The 25,255-nt window shown below is 39.1% G+C and overlaps 2 protein-coding genes across 7 annotated transcripts in view; one reads left to right on the top strand and one right to left on the bottom strand.

The window, feature by feature from the left end:
* Positions 1 to 1,775: 1,775 nt before the first annotated feature.
* Positions 1,776 to 25,255, bottom strand: zbtb38 (zinc finger and BTB domain containing 38). 6 transcript variants are annotated; one of them, XM_048169477.1, is made up of 4 exons: positions 25,155 to 25,255; positions 18,743 to 19,066; positions 18,174 to 18,308; positions 1,776 to 7,953 (listed from the first exon to the last, which is right to left on the bottom strand). In XM_048169477.1, exons 3-4 carry the CDS (start codon positions 18,291 to 18,293, stop codon positions 4,273 to 4,275), a joined length of 3,801 nt encoding a protein of 1,266 aa, XP_048025434.1. In that variant the 5' UTR covers positions 18,294 to 18,308; positions 18,743 to 19,066; positions 25,155 to 25,255; the 3' UTR covers positions 1,776 to 4,272. The 6 variants fall into 6 exon arrangements, with proteins under 6 accessions (XP_048025434.1, XP_048025435.1, XP_048025436.1 ...); XM_048169478.1 differs by lacking the exons at positions 18,174 to 18,308; positions 18,743 to 19,066; positions 25,155 to 25,255 and adding exons at positions 12,860 to 12,928; positions 13,102 to 15,608; XM_048169479.1 differs by lacking the exons at positions 18,174 to 18,308; positions 18,743 to 19,066; positions 25,155 to 25,255 and adding exons at positions 12,870 to 12,928; positions 13,102 to 15,608.
* The window catches only part of trip12 (thyroid hormone receptor interactor 12), an 81,565-nt gene continuing 64,580 nt past the window's right edge, over positions 8,271 to 25,255 (top strand). Inside the window, exon 1 of the mRNA XM_048169468.1 lies at positions 8,271 to 8,339. The gene's annotated coding sequence lies outside the window, so the exon portion shown is untranslated. The remainder of the gene's footprint in view (positions 8,340 to 25,255) is intronic.

Genomic DNA, 25,255 nt, shown 5'->3' with positions numbered 1-25,255 from the left:
TCCACACCAAACTCACTCATCCATGTCTTTATGAACCTTGCTTTGTGCACTGGTGCGCAGTCATGTTGGAACAGGAAGGGGTCATCCCCAAACTGTTCCTACAAAGTTGGGAGCATGAAATTGTCCAAAATGTCTTGGTATGCTGAAGCATTAAGAGTTCCTTTCACTGGAACTAAGGGTTCAAGCCCAACCCCTGAAAATCAACCCCACACCATAATCCCCCCCCCCCCCCCTCCACCAAACTTTACACTTGGCACAATGTAGTCAGGCAAGTACCGTTCTCCTGGCAACCGCCAAACCCAGACTCGTCCATCGGATTGCCAGACAGAGAAGCGTGATTCGTCACTCCAGAGAACACGTCTCCACTGCTCTAGAGTCCAGTGGCGGCCTGCTTTACACCACTGCATCCGACGCTTTGCATTGCACTTGGTGATGTAAGGCTTGGATGCATCTGCTTGGCCATGGAAACCCATTCCATGAAGCTCTCTACGCACTGTTCTTGAGCTAATCTGAAGGCCACACGAAGTTTGGAGGTCTGTAGCTATTGACTCCGCAGAAAGTTGTCGACTTCTGCACACTGTGCACCTCAGCATGCTCTGACCCTGCTCTGTGATTTTAGGTGGCCTACCACTTTGTTGCTAAGTTGCTGTTGTTCCCAATTGCTTCCATTTTGTTATAATACCACTAACAGTTGACCGTGGAATATTTAGTAATGAGGAAATTTCACGAATGGGCTTATTGCACAGGTGGTAACCTATCATGGTATCACGCTTAAATTCACAATTTGACCCATTTTTTTCACAAATGTTTGCAGAAGCAGTCTGCATGCATAGGTGCTTGATTTTATTCACCTGCGGCCATGAAAGTGATTGGAACACCTGAATTCAATGATTTGGAGGGGTGTCCTAATACTTGTGGCAATATAGTGTGTGTGTATATAATATAATATAATATAATATATATATATATATATATATATATATATTATATATATATATATATATATATATATATATATATATATATATATATATATATATATATATATATATATATATAATACATTTATAACCCACATACCTATATGGTTTATACATTAAGATTGAATACTGCTCTACACAAAAATCTCTTGAAAACCACATTAGTTATTAGTATGATTATTACTAATAAATAAAACTTATGACCCATTGTTTATTTATTTTTTACCTTTATGACAGAGTATAATAATAATATAATGTAATACATCAATAATTATCATATTATAATATTATATTATTGCCATTAATCAGACTATATGGACCTATTTCACAGACTGTGGGGAAAGAAAAAAAAAATAATACTGTGTGTGTGTGTGTGTGTGTATATATATATATATATATATATATATATATATATATATATATATATATATATATATATATATATATATATATATATATATATATATATATATATAATACATTTATAACCCACATACCTATATGGTATATTACAAAATACTAGTATAAATAGTAGACTACTGCAAGGAGGTTTCTAGATGGAAATTTGACATCTTTCTCTTGTCTAATTGCTGTATTTCTTTGTATCATGGATTTTTTTTTTCTGTTCTGATGAATAAAATGTAACCGTATAAATAATATTTGCTATGGTCTCCCATATATAGAGGTTTACCTTGCTATAGTTTACTATTGTTTCAGATTCCAAATCTGGAAATGTGAAAATCATCTATTGGTGCATGTAAACGTAGCCACTGTCACCAAAGGAGCACAAACATGTAGGCTGAATTACAAATTTTAATGTTGTTTTACTTTGATTTCAGTGTCTCTAAAGATTGCACTTGTGTATGATAGTTTCCAGTAGTGTCTTGGATTTTTGTTTTTGCTCAGCATTACTTCAGTTTATCTCTTTATTAAAAAAGTTTATGAAGTGTTGCACCTTCATCAATGACTGGTTAGTTGGACGTTAGGGCTTGTGCTATAGCATTGTGTTGAAAATAAAATTACTCCTTTGTAACATATGTTCACATTGGTTAGATGTTAGATGGATTAGCCCGATATTTGAGTAGACTGATTTTTTTTTTTTTTTTTTTTTGATGGATTAGGCATGCAAAACAGATAAGTAGTTGATAGGCTGTCTAGTGAAGTTTTTGAAAAATGTAAAACAAATCATCTGGTACAGATGAATGAACTACCAGACATTCCCTAATGACCTGGAATGAAGGAAAACCTTCACATACATTTTACTGATAGGCTTTCTGTTTTGGGCACAAACCTGCTGCCAGCATATCTCCAGAGAGTGGAGTTGACGGTGGCGTAGAGTTCAGAACATCTGGCACTGGTGTCACGTGGGCCCAGACGGGACACTGTGAATGCCGCATTGTGTAGAGGACCGACAGAAAAATGGGAATGAGCTTCTCAGATGGGTCAGCATGGAGGCCCAAAGAGAGAGTGAGAGAGACAATCTGAATGAATAAACAGAGTTCCCACTTACAAGTCAACAGTTTCAGGAGGAAGAGGAGCTCTGGGCTCTGTTTCACTCATTTTCGCTCTCTCTCTCTCTCTCTCTCTCTCTCTCTCTCTCTCTCTCTCTCTCTCTCTCTCTCTCAGTCAACCTGTCCATTTTTTTTTTTTCAGTTTATTTGTACAATGGATTCTAAAGATATGACATTAGGAAATGTGTTCCAATTGTAGAAAACTGACATTTGACATTTTATTACTGGCAGGAAACTCAGCCAACATTACAATAGACCTTAGTCAAGGGTAAATGCCTTTTTTAATGTGCCACAATTGAAAACAAGGCTATAAGTCTGTTTAATGTCTTGTAGTATTGCGTACCCTTTTGTATAAAGGTGCACTTTGCAGGATTTTCGAGGAAAAAAAGTATAGACTTCTAGAAGTGTGTGGTGGTGTTTGTCTATTAAGACACTGCCCTGTGCCTGTATTTTTTGAATTCCTGTGCTTGGAATGTTTCTGGGCTGCACCTTTGGCCTGTTAATGTTGCTATAGGCTTAATATGACTGTAACTTGACAGATTACTAGGCATTGTAATTGTTTTTATGATGACACATAATTGTTGTTTATTAGCGAGCTAGACTGAAGATAGCTAAGCTTGCTTGCAAATTACAGCCAGTCATCTAACTTCTTTCATATACACCAAAAAATGCTATTTATGCATGATAAACAAATAGCTCATCATTCTTCTTCCCGTAGGTCATTTCTAGAGTCAGTTGGGTTGCATGTGCAACTGATATAATGTCAGGGCAGAGGGCTTGCACTACTGGCGGTGTTCTGTCCACGAGGAGAGGCCAAGTTTGAATGTTTTGTTTACAAACAGTTACTGAAAATCCTGCATACTGCACCTTTAACATTCAGCGAACAAAACATATATTGTCAAAAAAAATGTCTATTCCCTTACAGCCTCGTTTTCATATGTTTAATGTAATGTCATAAAAACAGATTAAATTTTATTACTGTGGCTAACATTATTACATTTTCTAACGTTACAACAATTTTAACAAGATATTGCGTTATAGGCAACTTAATAACATGACTTGTGTTATGTGTTATTTTTGTTTATTTTATTTTTATTTCATGATTTGTTGTAAGTATTCCACAAAATTAAATGTAATTTTATAAATGAAAGGTAAAACTTTTGGTATATTCTGGAAAATAATTTTTAGCATTTATCAGCAGAGTTATTACTGCATTTTGTGCAACAAATAGATTGAAACGGTGGTAATGGTGTTATGTTACAATAAAAGTACAATCACTCGAAGTTATCTTTACTTTAAGGTGCTGCTAGCTGTTCACTTTACTTAATGCATAGAGTACAACACAATGAGCAATGAAATAGGGAAGATCCACCTGACTTAGACAAATAAAAACGTATAAAAATAAAACCACCTTTTCTCATAAAAAATGTGGAAAACTACCAATAGTATTTCATGAGAAAAATACTCTATATTTACATCTCACAAGTTCTCTTGAAGACAAAGTTACTATGCCAACCTCCTCATACTTTCTTGTGCGTTTTTCCCCATTTTTTCAAACGTTGTAAGGCCTGCCCTGTCATTTACGTCATTATTCTATGTGACATCAGCAGGAGATGCATTTCCTTCCTGTCGTGGGTGTGAAAACTAGGTTCCTCTTTACAGAAATGCTGCTCTGACTTGAGCAACTGTAGGCTGTTGGGAAGTTCCTTTGGTTACAGACATTCTTGGCTGACATATTGGACTGAGTCAGCGCTTTACTTGGTTGTACCTGTGTTGGCAGGTCAGTCCTGGTGGCCCCATATCACAGAGTCCTGTGTGTGCCCCTCAAATCCAAATCCTCTAGGACGTTCCAAAATGCTTTTTTTCTTGGACTTCTTCCTCTTTATCTCTGAGGGAAGGGGAGTGAAAGACCTATCTGCTGCATAAGGAAATGACAAAGATGTTTTCTTGTAGACACTGGGGATTGTAGGATAATTCCCCTCAGAATCCATGTCCATAGGTTCCCCCATCTTTGGCTTGATCTCTGAGGAGGTATACGTGCTTTCCCAAGGTTCAGGTTTGATCTGTCCTTTGCGCTCTTTACCTGTAGAAAATGAACTGGCTATTTTACATGTCATGTCTGGATCTTCTCCGTCTTCTGACTTGAAGTGCTTGCTCTCGTGCACACTCAACAGCACTGCTGATTTACATACCTTTGAGCAATACCTACAATTGTGTCCTTTTCCTGACTTTTCTAGGTGTTTTTTCTCATGACTTTTCTTGGTGGCAAGGTAAAGGAATCGCTGTGGGCAGTAAGAACATCTGTAACGTTTTTCCATGCTCAGGCTGTGGGACGCCACATCCGAGCTGAAACAGGAGCCATCCTCAGTGCAGCTCTTGCAGATAAAGTCACCACTATCCTCTGCAGTGGACCCAGCTGTGCTGGATTCAGGGGGACATTGTTTACCACATATTCTGCAGCGTGGCTGATGGCAGCTGATGATGTGCATGCTGAGGGAGGTCTGGCTAGAGAAAGAGCTCTCACAGCTGTGGCAGGGGAAAGCTTCCTTTTGGCTGCTATGCCTTGGCTCCCTCCTGACCCCGTAGTTGTCTGCTGAGATCCTCTCATCTGGACAGAACGGTATCTCTCTGAAGTCTTCGTTGGCTTCAGGTGACAATGGTCTAGTGTAGCATCTCACATGTTTCATCCTTGTTCGTTTGCCTTTCAGTTTCTTACCCCTCTTTTTAGGTTTATATGTGTAATAGGGTCGCCATAGTTTGTCGGATTCAGGATCATTTGGGTCATCATATGATTCATTTTCTGCAACTGATGTTGTGACTTCTGTTCTCAGTCGCAAACTTGGACTTCCAATACTCTCCACTGCAGGGCTATTTTGACCTATGCCCTCCTGTCTCCAGCTTTTCCTTTTCCTCTTTTTTGGAAATAGCTTTGAGCCTTTTATTTTTCGTCGAACAATTGCCTCGTTGCCAATCTTCACTGTTATTTGGCAGAGGGGAAGGACTTGGTTATCAACTGATGGGCCTGGACATGCAGGCTTAGCAATGTACGTTTCTGTCTTTCCATTAGGTGGCTGATCCGGTGTTATGCTCTCGGGTCTTGCTTGTAGCAGCTGATTAGCCATGTCCTCAATGGTTTGTGCTGCTGCTGACAGTTCACTCAGCCTGCTCAACCCTTCGAAGGAGCACACAGATGGTATGTTGAGGAATGGAAGAATGTCTGTGCTGTTTTCTGTGTTTTTCTCTGTTGAAGAATCTCTGTCACTTCCATTTGTCATGAGAGAGGTCCCTGTGTTTTTCTCGATTGCTTTTGAAGAATCTGTAAATCTGTGGCTGAAGAGCGGTGACCCTTTGCCATCAAATCCAGACCTTTTCTTGAAATCAGTAGAGAGGTGTTTTGAAGGTTGGTCTATCTCAGATGACATAGGAAATCCTATGTTTTGGTCACACGGTTTGTCAAAGCTGATGCGAGGAGTTTCTGATGCCATCATTTTCGGGGTGGCCATGAATGTCACTGGCATTGAAAATAATGACTGACCACAAACAACATCTGAATTAGTTGTAGGGACTGCACTGTCAATAAGAGTGTGGGGGGAACAGTTGCCCAGTGGTTCATTGTAGGACTCATCATTGCCCTCGATCCCCTCAGAGTATGTCTGACTGTATGACTTATAACGTTTCTTTCTAAACTTCATTGGGAGGAGCCTGTAGAGCTTTATGGGGTACACACTACTCTTGAATCCACCATTTGCTGATTTTTTATTGACAGCCAGCTGTGGATCAATGCCATGAAAGGACTTCTGGTGATTCTTGAGGATGTAGTAAGTCAAGAAGGTCTCCAAGCAGAAGATGCACTGGTACCGTCGTTCCCCAGTATGCCATATCTCGTGCTTTGTACGGTATTCAGCCAAAGCAAAAACTTTGTTGCAGTAGTGACAAGGATAGGCTCTATGCCATGAGTGTACATTCTCATGTCTTTTTAGACTGGAAATGGTCACATAAGCCCGTCTGCATACAGAACATTTATATGTCCTTGAAGTGCTATTTGTTTTTAAGGTCCCATTAACTTGATCCTGAGACAGCTCAGGGGGACTAGTCAATGTGGGGTCTAAACTTAAAGGGATATGGAGATCTGGTGGAGGTAAAGAGTGTTGCGTGGTATTTGAATTGGGTGTACCATTAGAGACTGGGACTCTCAATGAATCTTTATTATTTGTCTCTAACTCAGATGGACCTTTTAGAGATTTCACACAAACCTGCTCATGATTGCGCAGTCTTTTCAGATGCATAAACTTTTTATGGCAGTACTTGCAAAACAAATGACTGACAAATCTCTTGTGTATTTGCATGTGGATGGTGAGAAGCGTAGAGTCACTAAAGGTTTCAGGGCATTGCTGGCAGCAGAAGGTGGGGACACTGGGTGTATTCTGAGGACTGAGGCAGGGTGGCTCTGCATCCTGAGAGGGTGTGACGTCAAGTGGTGGCAAGAGATCGAGGCTGGAATGTATCACTGGTGCTGTATCTGAGGATAACTGGGAGGAAGATAATGGTGCAACAGTAGCCTTTTCCACTGAAGAAGTGCCAGTAATAGTGGGCAGAGTTGCACCTGGCTCACTTGAGAGAGACAGAATACCATTACCATGTATACGACGCTTTTTTATAGGTCCAAGTCTATTGTTAACCACAGTCTTAGCTGGAGGAACGACAGGCATGATGGTTCTGTTCTCATTCCCCTGGTTAACCTCTTTAGATTCTTGCCCCTGGCTCACTGCATATGAGTGCTCTGTTAGAGCATGGGCAGGCTCACTCTCTATGGGTGATATGCTTGTATCTTGGGAGCTGGAAGGAGAATGCCCTTCCTCAGTAACTTTGTTACGGTGATCCAGTGTAGAGAATGGGTTGTTTACTGCCCCAACCTCCGTAATGGAGAAAGCATTGGTGATCCTTGGGCCCTTGGAGCAATCTAACTCCTCAGGCTTGAGGGTCTCTTTTTTCAGTGTGCATGTGTCTGCCAACTTTGACTGACCATTTGATCTTCCGCAGCTTGCAGAGGCTTGGCCTTGCAAGAGACCAGAGCTCTGCCTTTCAGAGTCTAGCAATTTCTCCAGAAAGGGAATTCCTAAACGCTTTCCAGCGGCCACCAGAGACCTGCTGTCCTCTGTACTACTTGACTCCACTCTGGCATTGTAGATGAAGTTTAGAATGCTAGCAAAGACCTCAGATTTCAGGTCTGTTAGCTCCAGCACCTGGCTGGACGTGTAGACATCAGGTGTTTTGAAAGCATTACGAAAATATCCACTTGTGGCAGCCAGTATGTTGCGGTGAGCACGGAATTTGACATCCTCCACAACGATTATTACATCACAGAATAGGCCTTGTGAACGCTGTTCACTAAGATGACTGAGGACAGCTTGGGGGTGGGAATTGTCCACCAGACCAAGAGTGCTAGGGTTGACCACAGTCATCTGCAGAGAAGAGACACAAAGTAAAAAAACAAACAAAGAATAATTTAAATCTGTGAAAATGGTCTACTTTGAGATAACAACATATGACCTTTGTTTCTGAATGTCAATAAACTGTTTTACAGAGAGGAAAAAAGGGAAAATTAACTGGTTGAAGTATTCAGTTTACTTAATGAGCAAGTCTCTGTTCATAAATCCTCACTGATCATGGCACTTAAATTTTGCCTTTAAAGTTGAATGACTGCACCAAAAAATGAAAATTCATTTTCTCACCCTCTTGCAGTTCCAAACCTGTATGACTTTTTTGTTCTTCTGCAGAGCACAAAAGAAGAAACTCCTTGGTGTTCCACAAAAGAAGGAAATACATACAGGTTTGGAATAACATGAGGGTAAGTAAATATTGACATTTATTATTTTTGGGAAAACCATCTCTTTAAATGTTCTAAAAACTATGTTAAACAAATACACACTTCTCAGTGATAAGTGTATTTATTAGATGACTCTAATCACATCAAACCACTAGATGGCAGCATGACTCAACTCATAAGCCACTTGGTTCAGAATCATAGCGTCTATAAAGCAGTAATCAAGTGAAGCCAGTGAAGTTAGCAGATGCAGTTAGCTTATAACCAAAACTGTAATATATGCAATCCTCATACCCATATATTGATGATAACCACATTATGGTATATACAAGTGCAAAGACAGAAATTTTATTTTACATTTGTTTTTGTTGTGATGCAGGGAAATGAGGTGAAGGCTAGTAGAGATATATTATTGAGGATGTTTGCACACTGCATTCATTCTACCCACATGTTTTCTCCTCATCTTACTACTTTTATTTGAGCTCCATAGAAAGCTTTTGTTTATTTTTGTGCACAAGATTAGAGTACAGAAGCATACTTTGTACAAGGTAAGTACACATAGATACATGCACAAAGAAAAGCATAAAACAGAACTGCACAGAAAAACAAAGAAATGTACTTAAAGAACTGCAACAATTTGCACAAACAGTTTACAATCCTTCAAAAAAAAGAGAGAGAGAGAGAAAGAACTGTACATGAACTGTAACCCAGAACCAGAAGCAATATGGGGCACAGAAACAGGTGAAGCTAAATGAAAATGTGCTTCTGCTATGCTTCTGTTGGCAATGGCTCTTTGCTAACATATTGGCACACATGGTTCTCTAGCTGAAAAATATAACAGGGGCACTAGAAGAGAAGTTTACCTGGCTTAACACATAAATAATAAAGTTTATGCTGACGCTGCCTAACCTTCGTAGAGTGCTTGTCCATGTGATCAAATTAATATTAATAAGTCAAACCGGTAAGGTTGCATTAGCCGTGGGGAGGCTTAACTTTACCCTGACTGCTGTAATGAGAAGACTTTTGCCTCCTAATAGGCTAGATCCTAAAGGTTTATATTACAATTGTTTTTCAGTGCTATTTCACCTTCAAATTTCTGTATGTTCATGAACAGATTGTTCTTCCCAATACTTTAATAATAAATAAAAAAATCTGTCATCATTTACCCAAACCTGTATGAATTTTTCTTCTGCTGAACACAAAAGAAGATGAAAACATTGGGAACCAAACAACATTGGAGACCACTGACTTCCAGTGTATGGGGGGAAAAAAACACTTCTCACATTTCTCAAAATATTTTCTTTTATCTTCTACAGATGAAATTAATTCATACAGGTTTTGAACAACATGAGGATGAGTAAATGTTGACAATTTTTATTTTGGAGTGGAGTATCCTTTTAAAGCAAAGAATACAGAAATGAAAAATCCAAAAACAATACATAACATGACCTGTTTTGACACAAAAAGATAATGTAAAATAAAATGGGATGGAAAACATACAAATAATGCAAGACAAATCCAACCTTTAACTGCATTTGGATATAGGCCTAAATAAATCATAGTTTCAGGTTATATCCTGGATATGTAAAGATATGTAATAAACGTGTCCTCTACAAAGTGCTATATATAGCACTATAATATCCGTTTTCCTATTGTACCTCTTCAATCCGACTCTGTTACACAAGATAGCTTTGAGCTATTATATTTTGAAATGAATATACCTAAAAAATATACCTACAAAAACTTATACCTACAACAACAACTTGTACTTTTTGGCTATATCTGCAGACTTGAATACATAACATACCATAATTATGATTTCCTTACTCTTACGTAAGATCTTACCAGGTGTACATGAAGGCAACAGCAGACCAGGCAAACACAGGAACAATATATAGTACACACAAGAACTAATGAGGGAACAAAACACAGCTGAGCACAATTAGGTCATGGGAGGGATACATTTGATAGAGACAAAAGACTCACAAGAACAAGATGACATCAAAATAAAAGACATGGATAAGGAAAGACATTAAAAAAAACAACACAAAATCCTTAAGAAAAATGACATATGCATCTTGTATTGACAGTGTTTGTACATTATGATTTATAAGCAGTACATTGTTTTTTTTGTTTTTTTATTAAAACTAGGGATTCACCATATTGGTATCGGCCGATATATGTTCATTTTTAATGTTGTCGTTATCGGGCGATAAGAAAATTTGGCCGATATATCAAAACCGATAAATAATGGATTATTTCCTTCAGCTGAGACACTTCAGATGCACGCTGTCCGCCATTATGGTTTCAATTGCTTGAAATATGACTGGAATCACTTCAAAAAGGAAAATACAGTCAAGTGCAACATTTACAGTGCAAGTACGTCATATAGGCTTCATATTTTTATTAGAACATTATTATTGTGTGCATGCGACATGGCTTTTAATGTTGAGAATTTGTTGTAATCAGGCTCTCAAACAGTGTGTTATAGTGTACATAAACGATATATAAATATGAGATTTGAAAAGGATTAAAACTTGAAAATGATTAAAAATAACTGCAAACATTAGTTTCTCACTGTACCTTAAATATTTCAGCATGATCAATTATTTTTCATTTACTTCAAGGTTTTGTAAAAAGTAAAAATATATAATGTATATTTCCAAATGTCTGAAAAAGTTCCAGAGGTACACTCATATTTGAATTGTATAAATTGTCCTTTCATGTTCAGTCAGCGACCCCAGTGCATGACGCTCGTTTGACTCATTAGTTGACTAAACTACATAGCAGCACTATGAGGAAATGAACAAAGGCCAGATTCTCCATCTCCCTGCTGGTAGAGGAACACAAAAGCTTTTGAATATCCATCCTAGCAAATTGACCTATTTCTGCTTCTCACTATCTATTTTCAGTTCGAATGCTCCCCATGAGGAAGAGTGACCTGCCACTGCAAAGTAGAAATATGTCAGATGCAGCAACACTCATGGCCAATGTACTAGCAAAGAACAACATATTGTTTGGAGGCACAAAGCTCAAAGTGAATACAGTTTTTCATATGGATTGTTAGTCTTTTGTCTCTCATTTGCACTATTTTCTCCTCTCTTGCTCTTTTTGTGTATGAGGCCCTAGTTTTATCTGTGTGGCGGTGATGGAATGTCTGAATCACTTTGTTCTTCAAATGAATGACTGCAATGTATTTTTTAGGCATTTTCTGGGCCCCTTGTGTGGGAGCCACTGGCTCCAAAAATGAAACGCTTAGGCCTCAAATGACCTTTTTAGTTGCCAAATTGCAGAATTGCTTTTTACACTGGCACAGATAACAATCATGCTAACTTTGCATTTTCTGTATGGTCCCCATCAAGTTAAAAACGTTACGCTTTGCCATTGTTAGTAGATTCGTTTCCAGTGGAGCACTTGTTGTAAATTGACAATGTTCTAGTACATACTTAGAATAAATGTTCTGCAACGTGCAGGCATTTTATTTTTTTCAGTAATGTACACGAGTCTGGCGAGAAGGTAAAGTTTTACGTGCCTCTTTTGAGAGGTTGTTTTCTTTCAACAGAGCAGCCATTTTGAAACCACGACAAAAAGCATCTTGGCATAAAGTAAAATGGCTGCCTGTAAATGTTCTATTAGACTGTAGAGGTCGATCTTGTTTGGACTTGCGATTTTGGATTTTAGAATCTAAATTCGGAAAACATTAATATAAATTATTAAAACAATTAACTAACAAAGCCTTATATGCTGAGTGCTAAGTTTCTGAACAGACTAACTAGTTTAGAAGAAAATTTCCTCAGGCTGTTCTGTGGTCGCCTTGATGCATTATGCGTTGCTCATAACGAGAAAGGAAACAACAGAACCACATAGAAGAGATATCTGCCTTTTGATCATCGAAAACATCATGACACAGCATTATTGCTCTGCCTGTACCTTTAGTCTGCATGAAACAACGCAGCTGAAACAGTCTGGCTGTAACAGCATGCCAGATTTATTGGTATGCTGCTGCTGAGGATCTATTTTAATCTGTACTGTTTGTGATTGCGCTAAGCGGGAGAGGCAGACCTCTCTTAATCGCTGGGAAAACATCCGCCTGCTCCCTGTCTGACAGGCCTCCGTTGTCACGGCAACATGCTGTGGCGCAGCACTTATTGGGATTTGTATGAATGGCGGCTGAGCAGGCAGTTGTGCTTTCTGTCCAGAGAAAAAATGGTTCATTCTTACAGACTGCGCCATGTTGGGAAGCCCCGGTAGCATTTAGCTGCGGACAATGGCCGGGGATCACCATTATCTGTATTGTTGTACATGCGTGTGTGCAAGTGTGGGAGTTAAGTGGACTAGTACGCAGTCAAAATCACATCCCCTAGACTCGAAGAGCTGGATGGCAGTGCTAATTTGAGTTGAAGGGCCCTTTTATACATTAAAAAACAAATTTAGTCTTGCTATTTGTTATTTTGGCCGTCGAAGGTTTCTTCAACATTCAGGCATTATATATAGGCGTAAAATACATTTGTTGTCCGTGAATGTATCACCTGCCACACCCTTACCATGACTTACCATACCGGATAAGCGAAATGGCGGAAAAATAAAAATCCCCCACCTTCCCTCAAACCGTTCTGTATAAAATGAGAGAAACATTTGCCTAGAATTATGAAATGTCCAGTCAAAGAGCGAAAACATTAGCTTTCATTCTTACAGATAAAACCACATGAGTCTTCATGCGCTGCCCTGTAATAACGCGCTCGACTATGTCTGTTTGAAACTGGAGGGAAAAGCATGCTGAACGTACCTTTATTTCAGTTAATCAGAGAAAGCGCTTCAGTGGATGGAGAGCGGAAAACATCGCTCACGCCTTCCTCTACAGTTCCTGCGATCCACTGATGGCTGGAAAAAGATGTTTCGTTTGCAGGCGAAAGTGTTACAGCTTTTTTTTTAGATTCAACTCGTCACTTGCTGCTCTCTGCTGCGATCGCAGTCTCTCCTATAAGTCTATCCTGCTTGCTCTCTCTCTCTCTCACTCTCACACTCTCTCTCTTTTTCGTTCACCCTAGTCCCAGTGCCCTCTCTGCGTGAGACGCCCAGTCCAGAGGTGGCAGGGGGCATCAGTCTGCTCCACTGCACCCTGCTATAGGTCTCGTTCCTTCCATGCACGCGTTAGCTGGCCACCAGGGTCTATTCGCCCACTGTGGAGTTTATAAATAGTCGGGCAGGGCAGCTCTGCTGCTGTCTGTGCATTATTAGCAGCGGAAAAGAGATGCGGCGTGCTAGCAAGGACTGCAACTTCATTAACCACTGCAAAAGGGTAGCCGGAACGAGAGAGCGCGGGGAAAATGGATCAGCGTGCTAACATGTGAGAAGCGCTCACATGCCGTGTGAGGTGGATGCAACAATGCAACCACCGGTGTCAAAACAAAAACGGCACCTGGCGAGAGGCAGCTTTTGACATTTTCCATCACGTAGAATAAATAACAGCAGTCCGGATGCTGCTATTTCAGATGAGCTCCCCTCCACCCCCAGCTCTCCAAAAAAAGATTATGAACAGCGATGAATTTAGATGCACAGGCACACGAATGTTCGTGTTCTCCGCCTGTCCCTCGCCCACCTCATGCGTTTCTATGGTCCAGAATGTGTTTATGCACATCTGAACGCGGCTGTTTGCTCTTATAGCTGTACCGCTACCACTGCTGCAACATTTTTATGCGTGCATCTTTGTGGTGGTGGTGGGTGGGTGTGAGAAAGAGAACGAGCAAGAGAGAGAGACCGCACAGTCTGCTTCTCAAATGCTCATTTCTGATATCAAACAGAAGGAGGGCGAGCAGCGGAGGAGAAAGAGAGAGTGCATGAGAAAGCAGAAATGGTGACTTGAGACAAGGACAGGAAGACTAGAGAGGGGTTTCAGCGAAAGCATGAGAGGATAAGATATTAAATTGAAAAACCGCCGTGGACTGTGAGCGAATGCGCGAGAGAGCTGAAGAGAGAACGAGAGCTCGGGAGGAAGTGCAAAGGTGGTGGAGGACTGTGGGATCACCTTCAACATGGCTGCTGATTGATGCAAAGGGATGCGGCTGTTCTGCAGAGAACGCGAGAGAGGGAGGAAACGGGAGGGAGGGATGGAATGGGAGAAAACGGACAGGGAAAAATAGGAGGAGCAACTTCAAATTCCATCTGCAGGTTATTAAATTTCATGGCCCAAACTGGGTATGTCTTTATTCAGGGTGAGGACTGCAAATAAATACTTCTACAAGAATCCTTTGAATACTCATGGTTATTTCTTTTTCTTTTTCCTTTACATTATTTCATTTTCTCTAAAGCTTCTGTCCTTGCTTTCCAACATATTTTAATCACACTAATATCTATAAATCTTTTTTACATTTTTTTTTTTTTTTTTAAATACTGAATGCACCGGTGTATATTCTAATCTGCACACTCACATAACGGCATTTTAAATGTTCCCAAACACCATTAAACAGGAGAATATATACTCTTCAACTATTTAATCTCATTAAAAATCAATTATAATGGCCATTGTATAGAAATACAATTCTTTGTAATCTGAGGTCTGTGACCACTTGCAGAAAAAGCTTCTATTTTATGTAAAGTGTAAGTTGAATTTAAAAAGAGGTTTCTTATGTCTTAGTATTTATTTGTCCCTTTCTTTCTTTTTTTTTTTTTTTTTTTTTTTACTTCAATTAGTGACCTAAAAATATGGTTGAATACATATTTTCTTTATTTTTCTTTGGGTTAAATTTCTAAAGATCCTAAAATTATTTCCACATTTAAACGAGAACAAAAATCCCAGATTTTCCAAGAAGTGAATGGCATCTGTAGATGGCATCATGAAGAAGGGTTTATTACACTATATCTAGGCAATATTTATTTAGTTTTCAGTCAAACAAGCTCTTGTTTACACGTGGGTTAATGTACCAGACCTTCTTTTAAAGTCGGTGAAGTGTCTCTTTAAAGCTTGCGGAAGACCGCCTCCTTCAGCTCGCAGTGCAGCTTGTGAACCTAATGCCCAGATACCAGCGGTTATTTCTGGAAACAAGGCTGAGTGCTGATTACCTGGGTGCCATGAAGACAAGCTCCTGTAACAAAGGCTGCATTCACTAGTGTCCTGGCCTGTGTTCAGCTCCCAGGTTGTTTTATAAGTGAACCACTGATGGTGAAATAAGAATCAGAAGCTAGACTGATCACTGATCTCTCCATGCAGCCCATAACCTCTCACTCTTTGCTTATACTAGGGCTGTTCAACGATAATCGTGATTATCGTGTACAAAATAAGAGTCTGTGTTTACGTAATATATGTGTGTTTGTTCTGTGTATAAATATTATGTATATATAAATACACACACATACATGTATGTATATATATATATATATATATATATATATATATATATATATATATATATATATATATATATATATATATATGTATGTATGTGTAAATATTTTTTTATAGAAATATAAGATATTTTTCTTAAATATATACATGTATGTTTATTTATATATACATAATAATGATACACAAAACAAACACGCATGTATTATGTAAACACACTCTTATTTTGTACACGATAATCACGATTATCGTTGAACAGCCCTAGCTTATACATAATTAGGAATATCCAATTTTTTTTTATCTTTTGAATCAATTGCCCTGCTATGTCTAAACAAATTTCATACTTGATATCAGTGTTAAAAATACTGGAAAATACTGAGAATTCAAAGTAAATTGTGATTTGGACAAGTCATTGAGATAAATCAACTTCAGCTACAAGATAACTGAAGTATCTATACATTTTGCACACTACTGTCTGCTCTAATATATTTTAGCATCTAAATAATGCAGTGAGGATGCCTGCCTTGGAACTAATAACTGGATCCAATGGGACAAACATTACAAAGAATTTTTTTTTTGTCTTATTGGATACTTTAAAAAGTAAATATATCTATGTACAAGTAATATAAATAATTAAATCATGGCAACTCTCGGAAGATTTTTAGCATGGTAATGGGTATGACAACAATGTTAATGTATTTGGTCTTGGCGGAATAGATCTGCTATGCTGCTGCTGCAGAGCAAGTACAGGAACTTGCTACTGCCAATACATATGCCGATATGCTGCTGCGAGTAAGACATAGTGCTGCTGCACAAATAGTATATATTAGTAACCCATAGCAGATCTATACAGGTGGAGCTGGGGAAGGTTGAGGGTTCTAGAGGAACTCTGAAGCATGCTGCAAACTGCTAAAGTGAATGAAACCAGCCATTTAATGTGTGAACAACAAGCTCATTGGCTGCAGAAGTGACATGGACCAATCAGCTTGTACCAATTAGTTAATGCTGTAATTATTAATCAGCTTGCGTTAAGGACCCATCAGCCTGCGCCATCTAGAGTTTCATGACTGAACTACGCATTAATATCTAATTATGTAAATGTATTAATTGCAAGGATTGTAAAAAAAAATATTTTATCTGGAAAGATCATGGTAAAAGAATAGAAATTAATTGGTCAAATAGAGTTGGACCCCTGGAATATAATAACCCTTATTTGTATATCCCATTACCTTATTAAAATAAATCTAAATAATATTATGTAATAAATATTGAAGACACTGTAAGAAAAAGATCTGTAATAAAACAAATAATGTTCTGGCAGAACATTACCAGTACCTTTTCCATTACGTTTATTGACCCTAAAGCACAAAAACGTAATTTCAAATATATGTAAAACAACTGTGAAAAATCAGTACAGAAAATTTCGTCATATTAACAGTACATTGGGATGTATTTTTACAGACTTTTAGAGTGTAGTATTATTATTATTATTATTATTATTAGCAAGATAATATTGTTGTTGCTATAATCGTTATATTATTGTACTTTGTTTTTGTATACATTTTTCTTGTCAAATGTGTAAAATAATGACATTTATTCCGATATTTTTACAATTTATCTATCTATTTAACTTATTGGAGTTGTGGTACATTTCCCTGTATTTTCTATGCATATTTTTGAGAGGTAGAGTAAATTTAGAGATAAGACAAGTGGATCATAAATTAGAACATTTCTATTTAAGTTCAGGGAACTTCCTGCTGCTATTACCCTTACCCCTGACAAAAACTGAAAGTTTGAGACTATTACATTGTACAAGTGATTTCTCTCTGGAAAAAAAAAAGGTCGCAATGAATTCTTCTGCAATGCGATGCCCTGCTTCTAAATAACCCCGGGGTGTTAGGAGGAGTTCCGCCATAACCGCTAGTCATAGCAAGTATGCAGTGAACCGTTAGCGGAGAAGTGCTGCATTGCTGAAGTACTTTTGTTCTTTGTCACTCTATAATACATGTAGGCTGCGGCCCTGAAAGCATCAAAGATGCTAATACATCTGAGGCCTGTCAAAGTGAGACCTACTATATCCTATGTAAAACCACAGTCCAAGTGAGCTCATTGCACCAGTCTTCCTCTCGAGGCCAACATGGCCTAAAGTATAACATAAAAAAGTAAGAGAAAACAAACTGAACACTATGACAAATTGCTCTGATGATCAAGATGAGGCCTAGGTCAATATGTGGGCTGTTGTGTTTCGTAATGAATTATAGATGGAAACTGTGCCACTCATGAAACAAAATTGTAGCAGTGAGCGATTCAGCTCAAATGTGAATTCATCAAAGACAAAACAAATGAAAATCAAACATGAACGTCACATACGTATAACCACAATAATTTTGTCTTCTTGCTGGAACAAAAGCAAAAGGGCAGGCTACAGTTTTACATTTCCTGCTATCAAGTGACTCATTAAATTCTTACTTTCTTACTTAATTCTTATGACACAGTAAGATTAAAATCCCTTTACCAACCTGACGTTTGTTCATTCCGCTCCTCATAATCGAGATCGTCTTTCCTCTGGTCCCTGTTGGTACGATTGAATGTGTGTCTGTGCGAGGAGCTACAGTGATGTGCCCCCTGGTGGTCATCATGCACAATCCCCAGTCCTGCAATTTTTAGTATGCATGTTTTTTTATTAGTATTTTACAATTTTACATCTTGTCACTATCAAAAAGTTCCACAGTTATATAAGTAATCATGTTATAGTGCAGGAAAACATTTAGTTTTATGCTGATTATAAGATTATTATGTCACTGTTACAGTAAGGCCCGCCTTTATTGGAACGCAATCAAGAGAAACGCACTAAAATGACTGTCTGGATGCATTCCCACAGTATATACTAAAAACAAGCTTGCACACACAAACACGCACTCATCTCACTCATGGCCACTCGATCGCCTGGCTAGTCCCAAAGCGGAAAGCACAGCGTACATTTTAACGCCTCTTTTTAGTCAGCATTAATGGACTATCTATCTGTGTGTTAGTAGAGCGAGTAAGACAGCGAAAGAGAGAGTTCTGAGTGAGCGGGGCTGATATATACCTGATCTATTCCTCCTCCTCTTCCATATTTGAGCAGCTGTAGATGTAAACAGTCTGGCCCAGGGTAAGATCAGTTTGTTCTGCCATGGTTGTGAGGAGAGCGAAGGAAAGAGACTCGGCAGCACAGTTTCTCCTTAGGGCCAGATCAGCTGCTCTCTCTCAGAAGTACTTCCTTTGTGCCGTTGTGTGTGTGTGTGTGTGAGAGAGAGTGTGTGTGTTTGAATGTCAAGGCCGGCCAAAGCAGCGCCTCTCTGTTATTCTCTCAGCCCAGCAATCGTTCCACAGGCCTCTGTCAGTGCTGCGTCATCGAGCTGCTGTCTTGGCCCTAGAGAGAGAGAGATATGGGAGGGAGGGGTTGGAAAAGGGAGGGAGAAGCAACGGAGAGAAAAAGAGGGAAAGCTAGACTTCCTCTCAAACGGTTATGAAACGGTTACAAGCTCTGGATACTGTTGATCATTCTGTCAGGACGAGCACAAAAGACTAATTTAATTCTGTTACTATCATTTAGTATTCTGTTATGAGTGGTGTTTGCTAAGGCAAGTATCACTATTACTACTGTAAAATTCTTTTAACAAATCTTTCACTTTAAAGGGATAGTCCATCCAAAAAAAATGAAAATTCGGTCACTATTTACTCATGCTCATGTCCTTGCAAACCTAAAAGAATTAATCTTTGAAATACAAATCATATTTTTAATCAAACCTGAGAGGTTTCTGTCCCTCCATTGTAAGTCCAGGAAACCAAAACTTAGAAGATCCAAAAAGGTTCAAAAAGTTGCAATAGTCTTTTCTTCCCTACTGAGATAAATATAATACTAAATATTTTACTCCTAAATTGAAAACCCCATTATAAAACCCCATAGGAAAATATCGAAGGAACCAGCGGCGAATTAGACTTCTGGGTTTTGACGTCATACCTGCACCACTCTATACAACCCATTATACGGTCAATATGTGTTACATAGTTGTTGTTTTTTTCCTGAGTAATAACAAGGTAAAAACTACCCTCAGAAATATTAATTGGTGTAAAAAGTGTGGTAACTACCCCTGGACTCCCATGACAATATTTAATAATCTTTTCAAATGTGTGTTCTAAACGTCTGTTACGGAGCCCCTAAGGAGACATGGAGTTGGAAAAATATATGAGATGGAAGGAAAAATTATATTTCAATGCTTTTGTAATAAATCATTTTTGCAATTTAAAATGTTTGCGTTCCCCAGAGTGTCACAGTTATGTTCTGTTTTGAATTAGTTTTCTGTCATTGCTGTTTTCTTCCTGCCTGAGTTTTTTTATTTGTTACTATGGTTACTCATTTGATTAGTCATTCGTTTTAGCCGTTTCCTCATTAGATCTCTTTGTTTGCTTTCAGTATATAAGATCCCTTGTTTCTTTAGTAAGTTGTCCTGACTTGTCTATGTATATGTATAGCGGTTGTTACATTGCCTGCCTTCTTCTGAGTTTCTTTGTGTGGATTATTCATTAAAGACTTTTGAACCTGATCATCTTTGTTGTGTTCTAAACTACACAGAGACACTTTGCAATTGCTCACAAAAGCACTGAAATGTAGTTCCCTTTCTAATGGGAACTCGCACTGCATCCCCTAGAGGACACTTTGGGGACTGCCACAGACATGACCGGTGTCTGAAGCGCATATGGAAATACGACAATGAACTTGACATTAGCCGGCGACAGCCTGTAATGTACTACTGGTGCGACCGCGAGTATAAAAGGGCACCTGTAGAAAACGGCATCAGCTTTCTTGTCTTCAGGGGCCGTCTGTTTGTGTGCACGTTTGCCGACGTGAACAAAAAGAAAAAAAATTGTGTGTAAAGCATCAGTAAGCACAAATTTAAGAAATGTACTCCACCGTGCAAAAGATTCATCACACCCAGCGATCCTCCTGAGCTGTGTGTGATGTGTCTTGGAGCGCAGTATACACAGTTGACTCTCTAGGGGCTGTGCTCACTGTGATTCATTCACACTAAAGCAGCTGCATTCCCTTTTGGCCTTTTTTAAGGGAGACAGGGGCCAAGAGTCTGCTCCCCGCGGTGCTGGACCCATTGCTGCCGAGGCAGAGCACCATCTACACTTGTGGGGTTTGCAGTTGGATCTGGCTGACGAGCTTGGGAAGGCTCTTGCCCATTCTCAATCCTCAATCGCCAGTTCCGTCGCTCTTGATCCGAATCTGGAAGCCAATGTCTTCCTATCCGGTGAAGAGCATGTTACACGGTCTAGTTCCCGAGGAGCCAAATGTGACAGGAGTCAAGGCGGACGCTACATCTCATGCAGGGTACTCGGCGGTACCCTGCATACCATAGCAGTACTGCAGGCATACCTGGCAGACCTGCTGTTGGACGCCGATGCGGCAGGGGGTGTGGCTCCCGCTCTTCTGATCTTGCCCTCTGTGTGACTTGCTGCACTGGTCGCCACAGAGAGGCACTTGTGGCTTAACCTGTCAGGGCTAATGGAGAAGGACAGGTCCTTTCTCCTTGTTGCCCTAGTTTTGCCTGCCGGACTTTTCGGCACCACCGTTGAGACAGTGGTCTGTAAGTTAAAGGAGGTTAAGTCAGCGGCATTTGAGCGCTACATCCCTCGCCGCAGATGGCGTCCTTTTGTCCCCCCACCTGAACCCATCACTGGCCCCAGGGTCAGAAGGTGAGAGTAGCTGCGAGAGCCCCACCTCAGAGGAGCCAGGGTTCTATGCAGTGGTCTCGCTCAAGTCAGGAAAAGGACCTCAGGGAAGTCATCGAAGCTAAGAGAGGCAAATCGAAACCCTGAGGTTCCATGTCTTACTATTTTATTTTATTTCCCCTTTCTTGTCCTCTCTTTTTTTCCCCTCCCCTTCAGTAATGGGGTTTGGGGTTCAAGTGTGTGTTAAAAAAAGAAGAAAGAGGGGAATGGGAATTTTATTATAGGGATGGCATGTTCCGCCTTTTGCCTCCTAGAACTAAGCTGTCAGCCCCCTCTAGTGGGGACTAGCTTATCTGGGCTATGGCACTTACCTTTATGTTAGTATATAATGAATATATGGAAGATGGGCAGTACCGCTTCTTGCATTCCCACTTCTTATAATCTATTATGCAATAGTACAGAGTGGCTTTCCTCTGTATTGCCCTTAGATCTGTAAGTTGAAAATTAAGAAGGTGGGCTAGTTTGCTGCATGCGTCCTACTTCTTCAGCTGTGATCCTCACAGTACAATGAATTCTATATTGGTTATATGGAAGACGGGCAGTATTCTCACATTCCCACTTCTTATAATCTGTTATGCAGTAGTAGTAAAGAGTGGCTTTCCCCCGTAATGCTTTAGGAGGCTCTTAGAACTCCATTTAGTTTTGACATTCCATTAAAGGTGTTCTCAGGAATTCCAAGCCCTAGAGCTATGCCTGTGAGCTGAGTTCTTTTTGATTCAGTCCTGCAGGGAAGGGAGGAAGGGCGCATGCCATGTCTTCTCTGGAAAGGTATGCAGCTCGGGCTTTGGCCATAGGGAATTAGTCATGACAGCCACTGGTGTGTACCTCAGGGATGGGGACTCCTTAAAGCAGGGGTCTCCAAACTAGGTCCTGGAGGGCCACTGTCCTTCAGAGTTTAGCTCCAACTTGCCTCTATACACCTGCCTGGAAGTTTTTAGTATGCCTAATTAGACCTTGATTAGCTGGTTCAGGTGTGTTTAATTGGGGTTGGAGCTAAACTCTGCAGGACAGTGGCTCTCCAGGATTGAGTTTGGAGACCCCTGCCTTAGAGTCTTTGACTTAATGCCACCCGATAAGGAACTCATCCCTTCAGCATGGCAGAGTGGGCACTCATTCCCCAAAGTGTCCTCAAGGGGACGCAGTGCGAGTTGCCATTCCAAAGGGAACATCTCAGGTTACGCACATAACCATGGTTCCCTGAGAAGGGGAACGAGACACTGCGTCCCCTTGTCATGCTTCAGGTATTCCTGTGCGCATCTCCTTCAGACAAGGAAGCTGATGATGTGTTCTACAGTTGCCCTTTTATACTCGCATAGTACGTCATAGGCTGTTGCCGGCCAATGTCAAGTTCACTGTCGTTTTTCCACATGTGCTTCAGACACCAGTCATGTGTCCTATAGTAATGCAGTGTCTTGTTCCCCTTCTCAGGGAACCATGGTTACATGTGTAACCTGAGACGTTTTTCATCCCACCTCATTTTATTTCCATCACATATTTTTTGTGAGCAAACAACACAAGGTTTCCTGGGGGAGACAAAAGTTTTGTAAGAGAACGCAAAAGCAGTGAAATACAATTTTCCTCCCATTTTTTTTCTTTCTTTCTTTTTTTACCATCACTATGTCCCCATACTTTGTTACCTTTTGGAAAAATAATAAAGACTTGCTAAAGATCACATTGGCTCATCCTTTCATCATCTTAAACTCTATTATTCACTAATGACTTTTTTTTTTTTAAACCCTCTGGTGCTGTTTGTTATTTTTTGAGCGAAATATTTTACGTTACTTTTTTTTTTTGGAATGTTTAGTTCATCGGAATGGTATGAACAAAAGGTTTTGGCACTTGCTGTGTGACCAAAAAAATCATGGACATGATTCGAAAAGGTTAAATGGTCCTGAAAAAATCAGTCAAACTTGTACTGTTGGCTGTCAAAAATGACCGCATTTGAAACTAATGGGAAGTGAATTTCATCTAGTGGAAATGTTTGGTACTGCCCCAAACAAAATCTTACTGAAAGCTTATTTTTTGAGATATCAACCGTAAATTTGGAACACAACTTGTTTAGATTTATGGCTTTGATTTTCTCTGTTTCACAAATTTAAAAATAGTATTTTTATGCATTTTTCATAATAATAAACTTAAACTTCTATAACTTCTATAACAGTTAAAACTATAACAGTTTTAACTGTTTTTATTTCCGCAATAATCTGCCAAGAGTCTTTAAAAACATACCAAACTTAAGTCTTTGCTCCAAAGCATTCAAGATTTACGACAGTTTAGGTTAGAAATTTTATTTTCAGGTCTATGCTCAAAAAGTGATTAACAGGTAACAAATGGATCATAACTATTCTATAAATATAATTTAGTACCGTAAATCCAGTAAAAATACAAAATATTAAATATAAAAAAAAAATGATCACACTAAAATACAGACTATATTCATTTCATTGAAATAAAAAAAATGTAATTTTTCACTGCACCAGAGGGTTAAATATACACAAAGAAAGTGACGTTACACTTTTTTTAAGGTGTCCTTGTTGCAGTGTAATTAAATACTGAACAATATTAAATAACAACATGTACTTAAAGGATTAGTTTACTTTAAAATGGAAATTACCCCAAGATTTATGCATCCTCATTCCTCAAGCCATCCTAGGTGTATATGACTTTCTTCTTTCAGACGAATACAGTCTGAGTTATATTAATAAATATTCTGACGCGTCCAAGCTTTTTATGGCAGTGAACGGGGCCAACGAGTTTGAAGCTCAAGAATGTGCATCCATCCATCAAAACATAATTCACACAGCTCTGGGGGGGTTAATAAAGGCCTTCTGAAGTGAAGCGACGCGTTTGTGTAAGAAAAATATCCACATTTTCCAGTTAGAAAGTAAAATATCTTTATGATGAAAATATGTTTATGATGGATGCACTTTCTTGGGCTTCAAACTTGTTGGCCCTGTTCACTGCCATTATAAAGCTTGGATGCGTCAGGATATTTATTAATATAACTCTGATTGTGTTCATCAAAAAGAAGTCATATACACCTAGGATGGCTTGAGGGTGAGTAAATCTTAGGGTAATTCTCATTATAAACTGAACTAATCCTTTAATATAGGATTAGGAATAGGGTTTAGTTTAGGATTAGTTGCAATTATGCATAATTTACTGTTATTTCTACAGTAAGTACATGTGTAAAACAAGGATACTGTAAAATAAAGTGTTACAAAAAGTGATGATGGTTTAAAAAAGACAAGCAGCAAAACAGGGGGTTGATGACATTAACTAGTTTTGACTCTAGTTTCTAAATGAGTGTTCAGTAGTTTTGTATGCTAATTTCAAACTCTCGGAACAGTCGGAATCTGTCTTAGATTAATATAATGTTTTGTGTCCCTCAAAATACAATTCCAGTAGGCCTATCATATAGTCTATACTATAACTAACTAAGTATACATGACTGCTGGGTAAACAAGTGATCTCACACACACACACACACAAATTCATCCTGACATTCAGACAGTAATGGAGATTTTAACTGAAAAGGCAAATGGCAAGTCTGGACATATTGCGTTGCATATATTGCAATTTTATAGTCAGGCTAAGCAATATCACACGGCTGCCGCAGTATAACCACAGCACAGCTAATATTCAGTATACAGCTACACTGTGGATATGATTACTTTTATACAACAGTTCGATAAACAAGACTTTATTATTAAGTAACTTACATCAACTGCTGTGTCTCCGAGTGGTGTTTAGTGTTTTGAAAAAATAAACGCGGTTGAAGAGAATTGTTTAAAGAATCACTCACTAAGACGGTCACTTGTCG

The sequence above is a fragment of the Megalobrama amblycephala genome, linkage group LG19 (genome assembly GCF_018812025.1).
Source record: "Megalobrama amblycephala isolate DHTTF-2021 linkage group LG19, ASM1881202v1, whole genome shotgun sequence".
Taxonomy (NCBI): domain Eukaryota; kingdom Metazoa; phylum Chordata; class Actinopteri; order Cypriniformes; family Xenocyprididae; genus Megalobrama; species Megalobrama amblycephala.
This window is presented reverse-complemented; position numbering and strand designations above follow the sequence as displayed.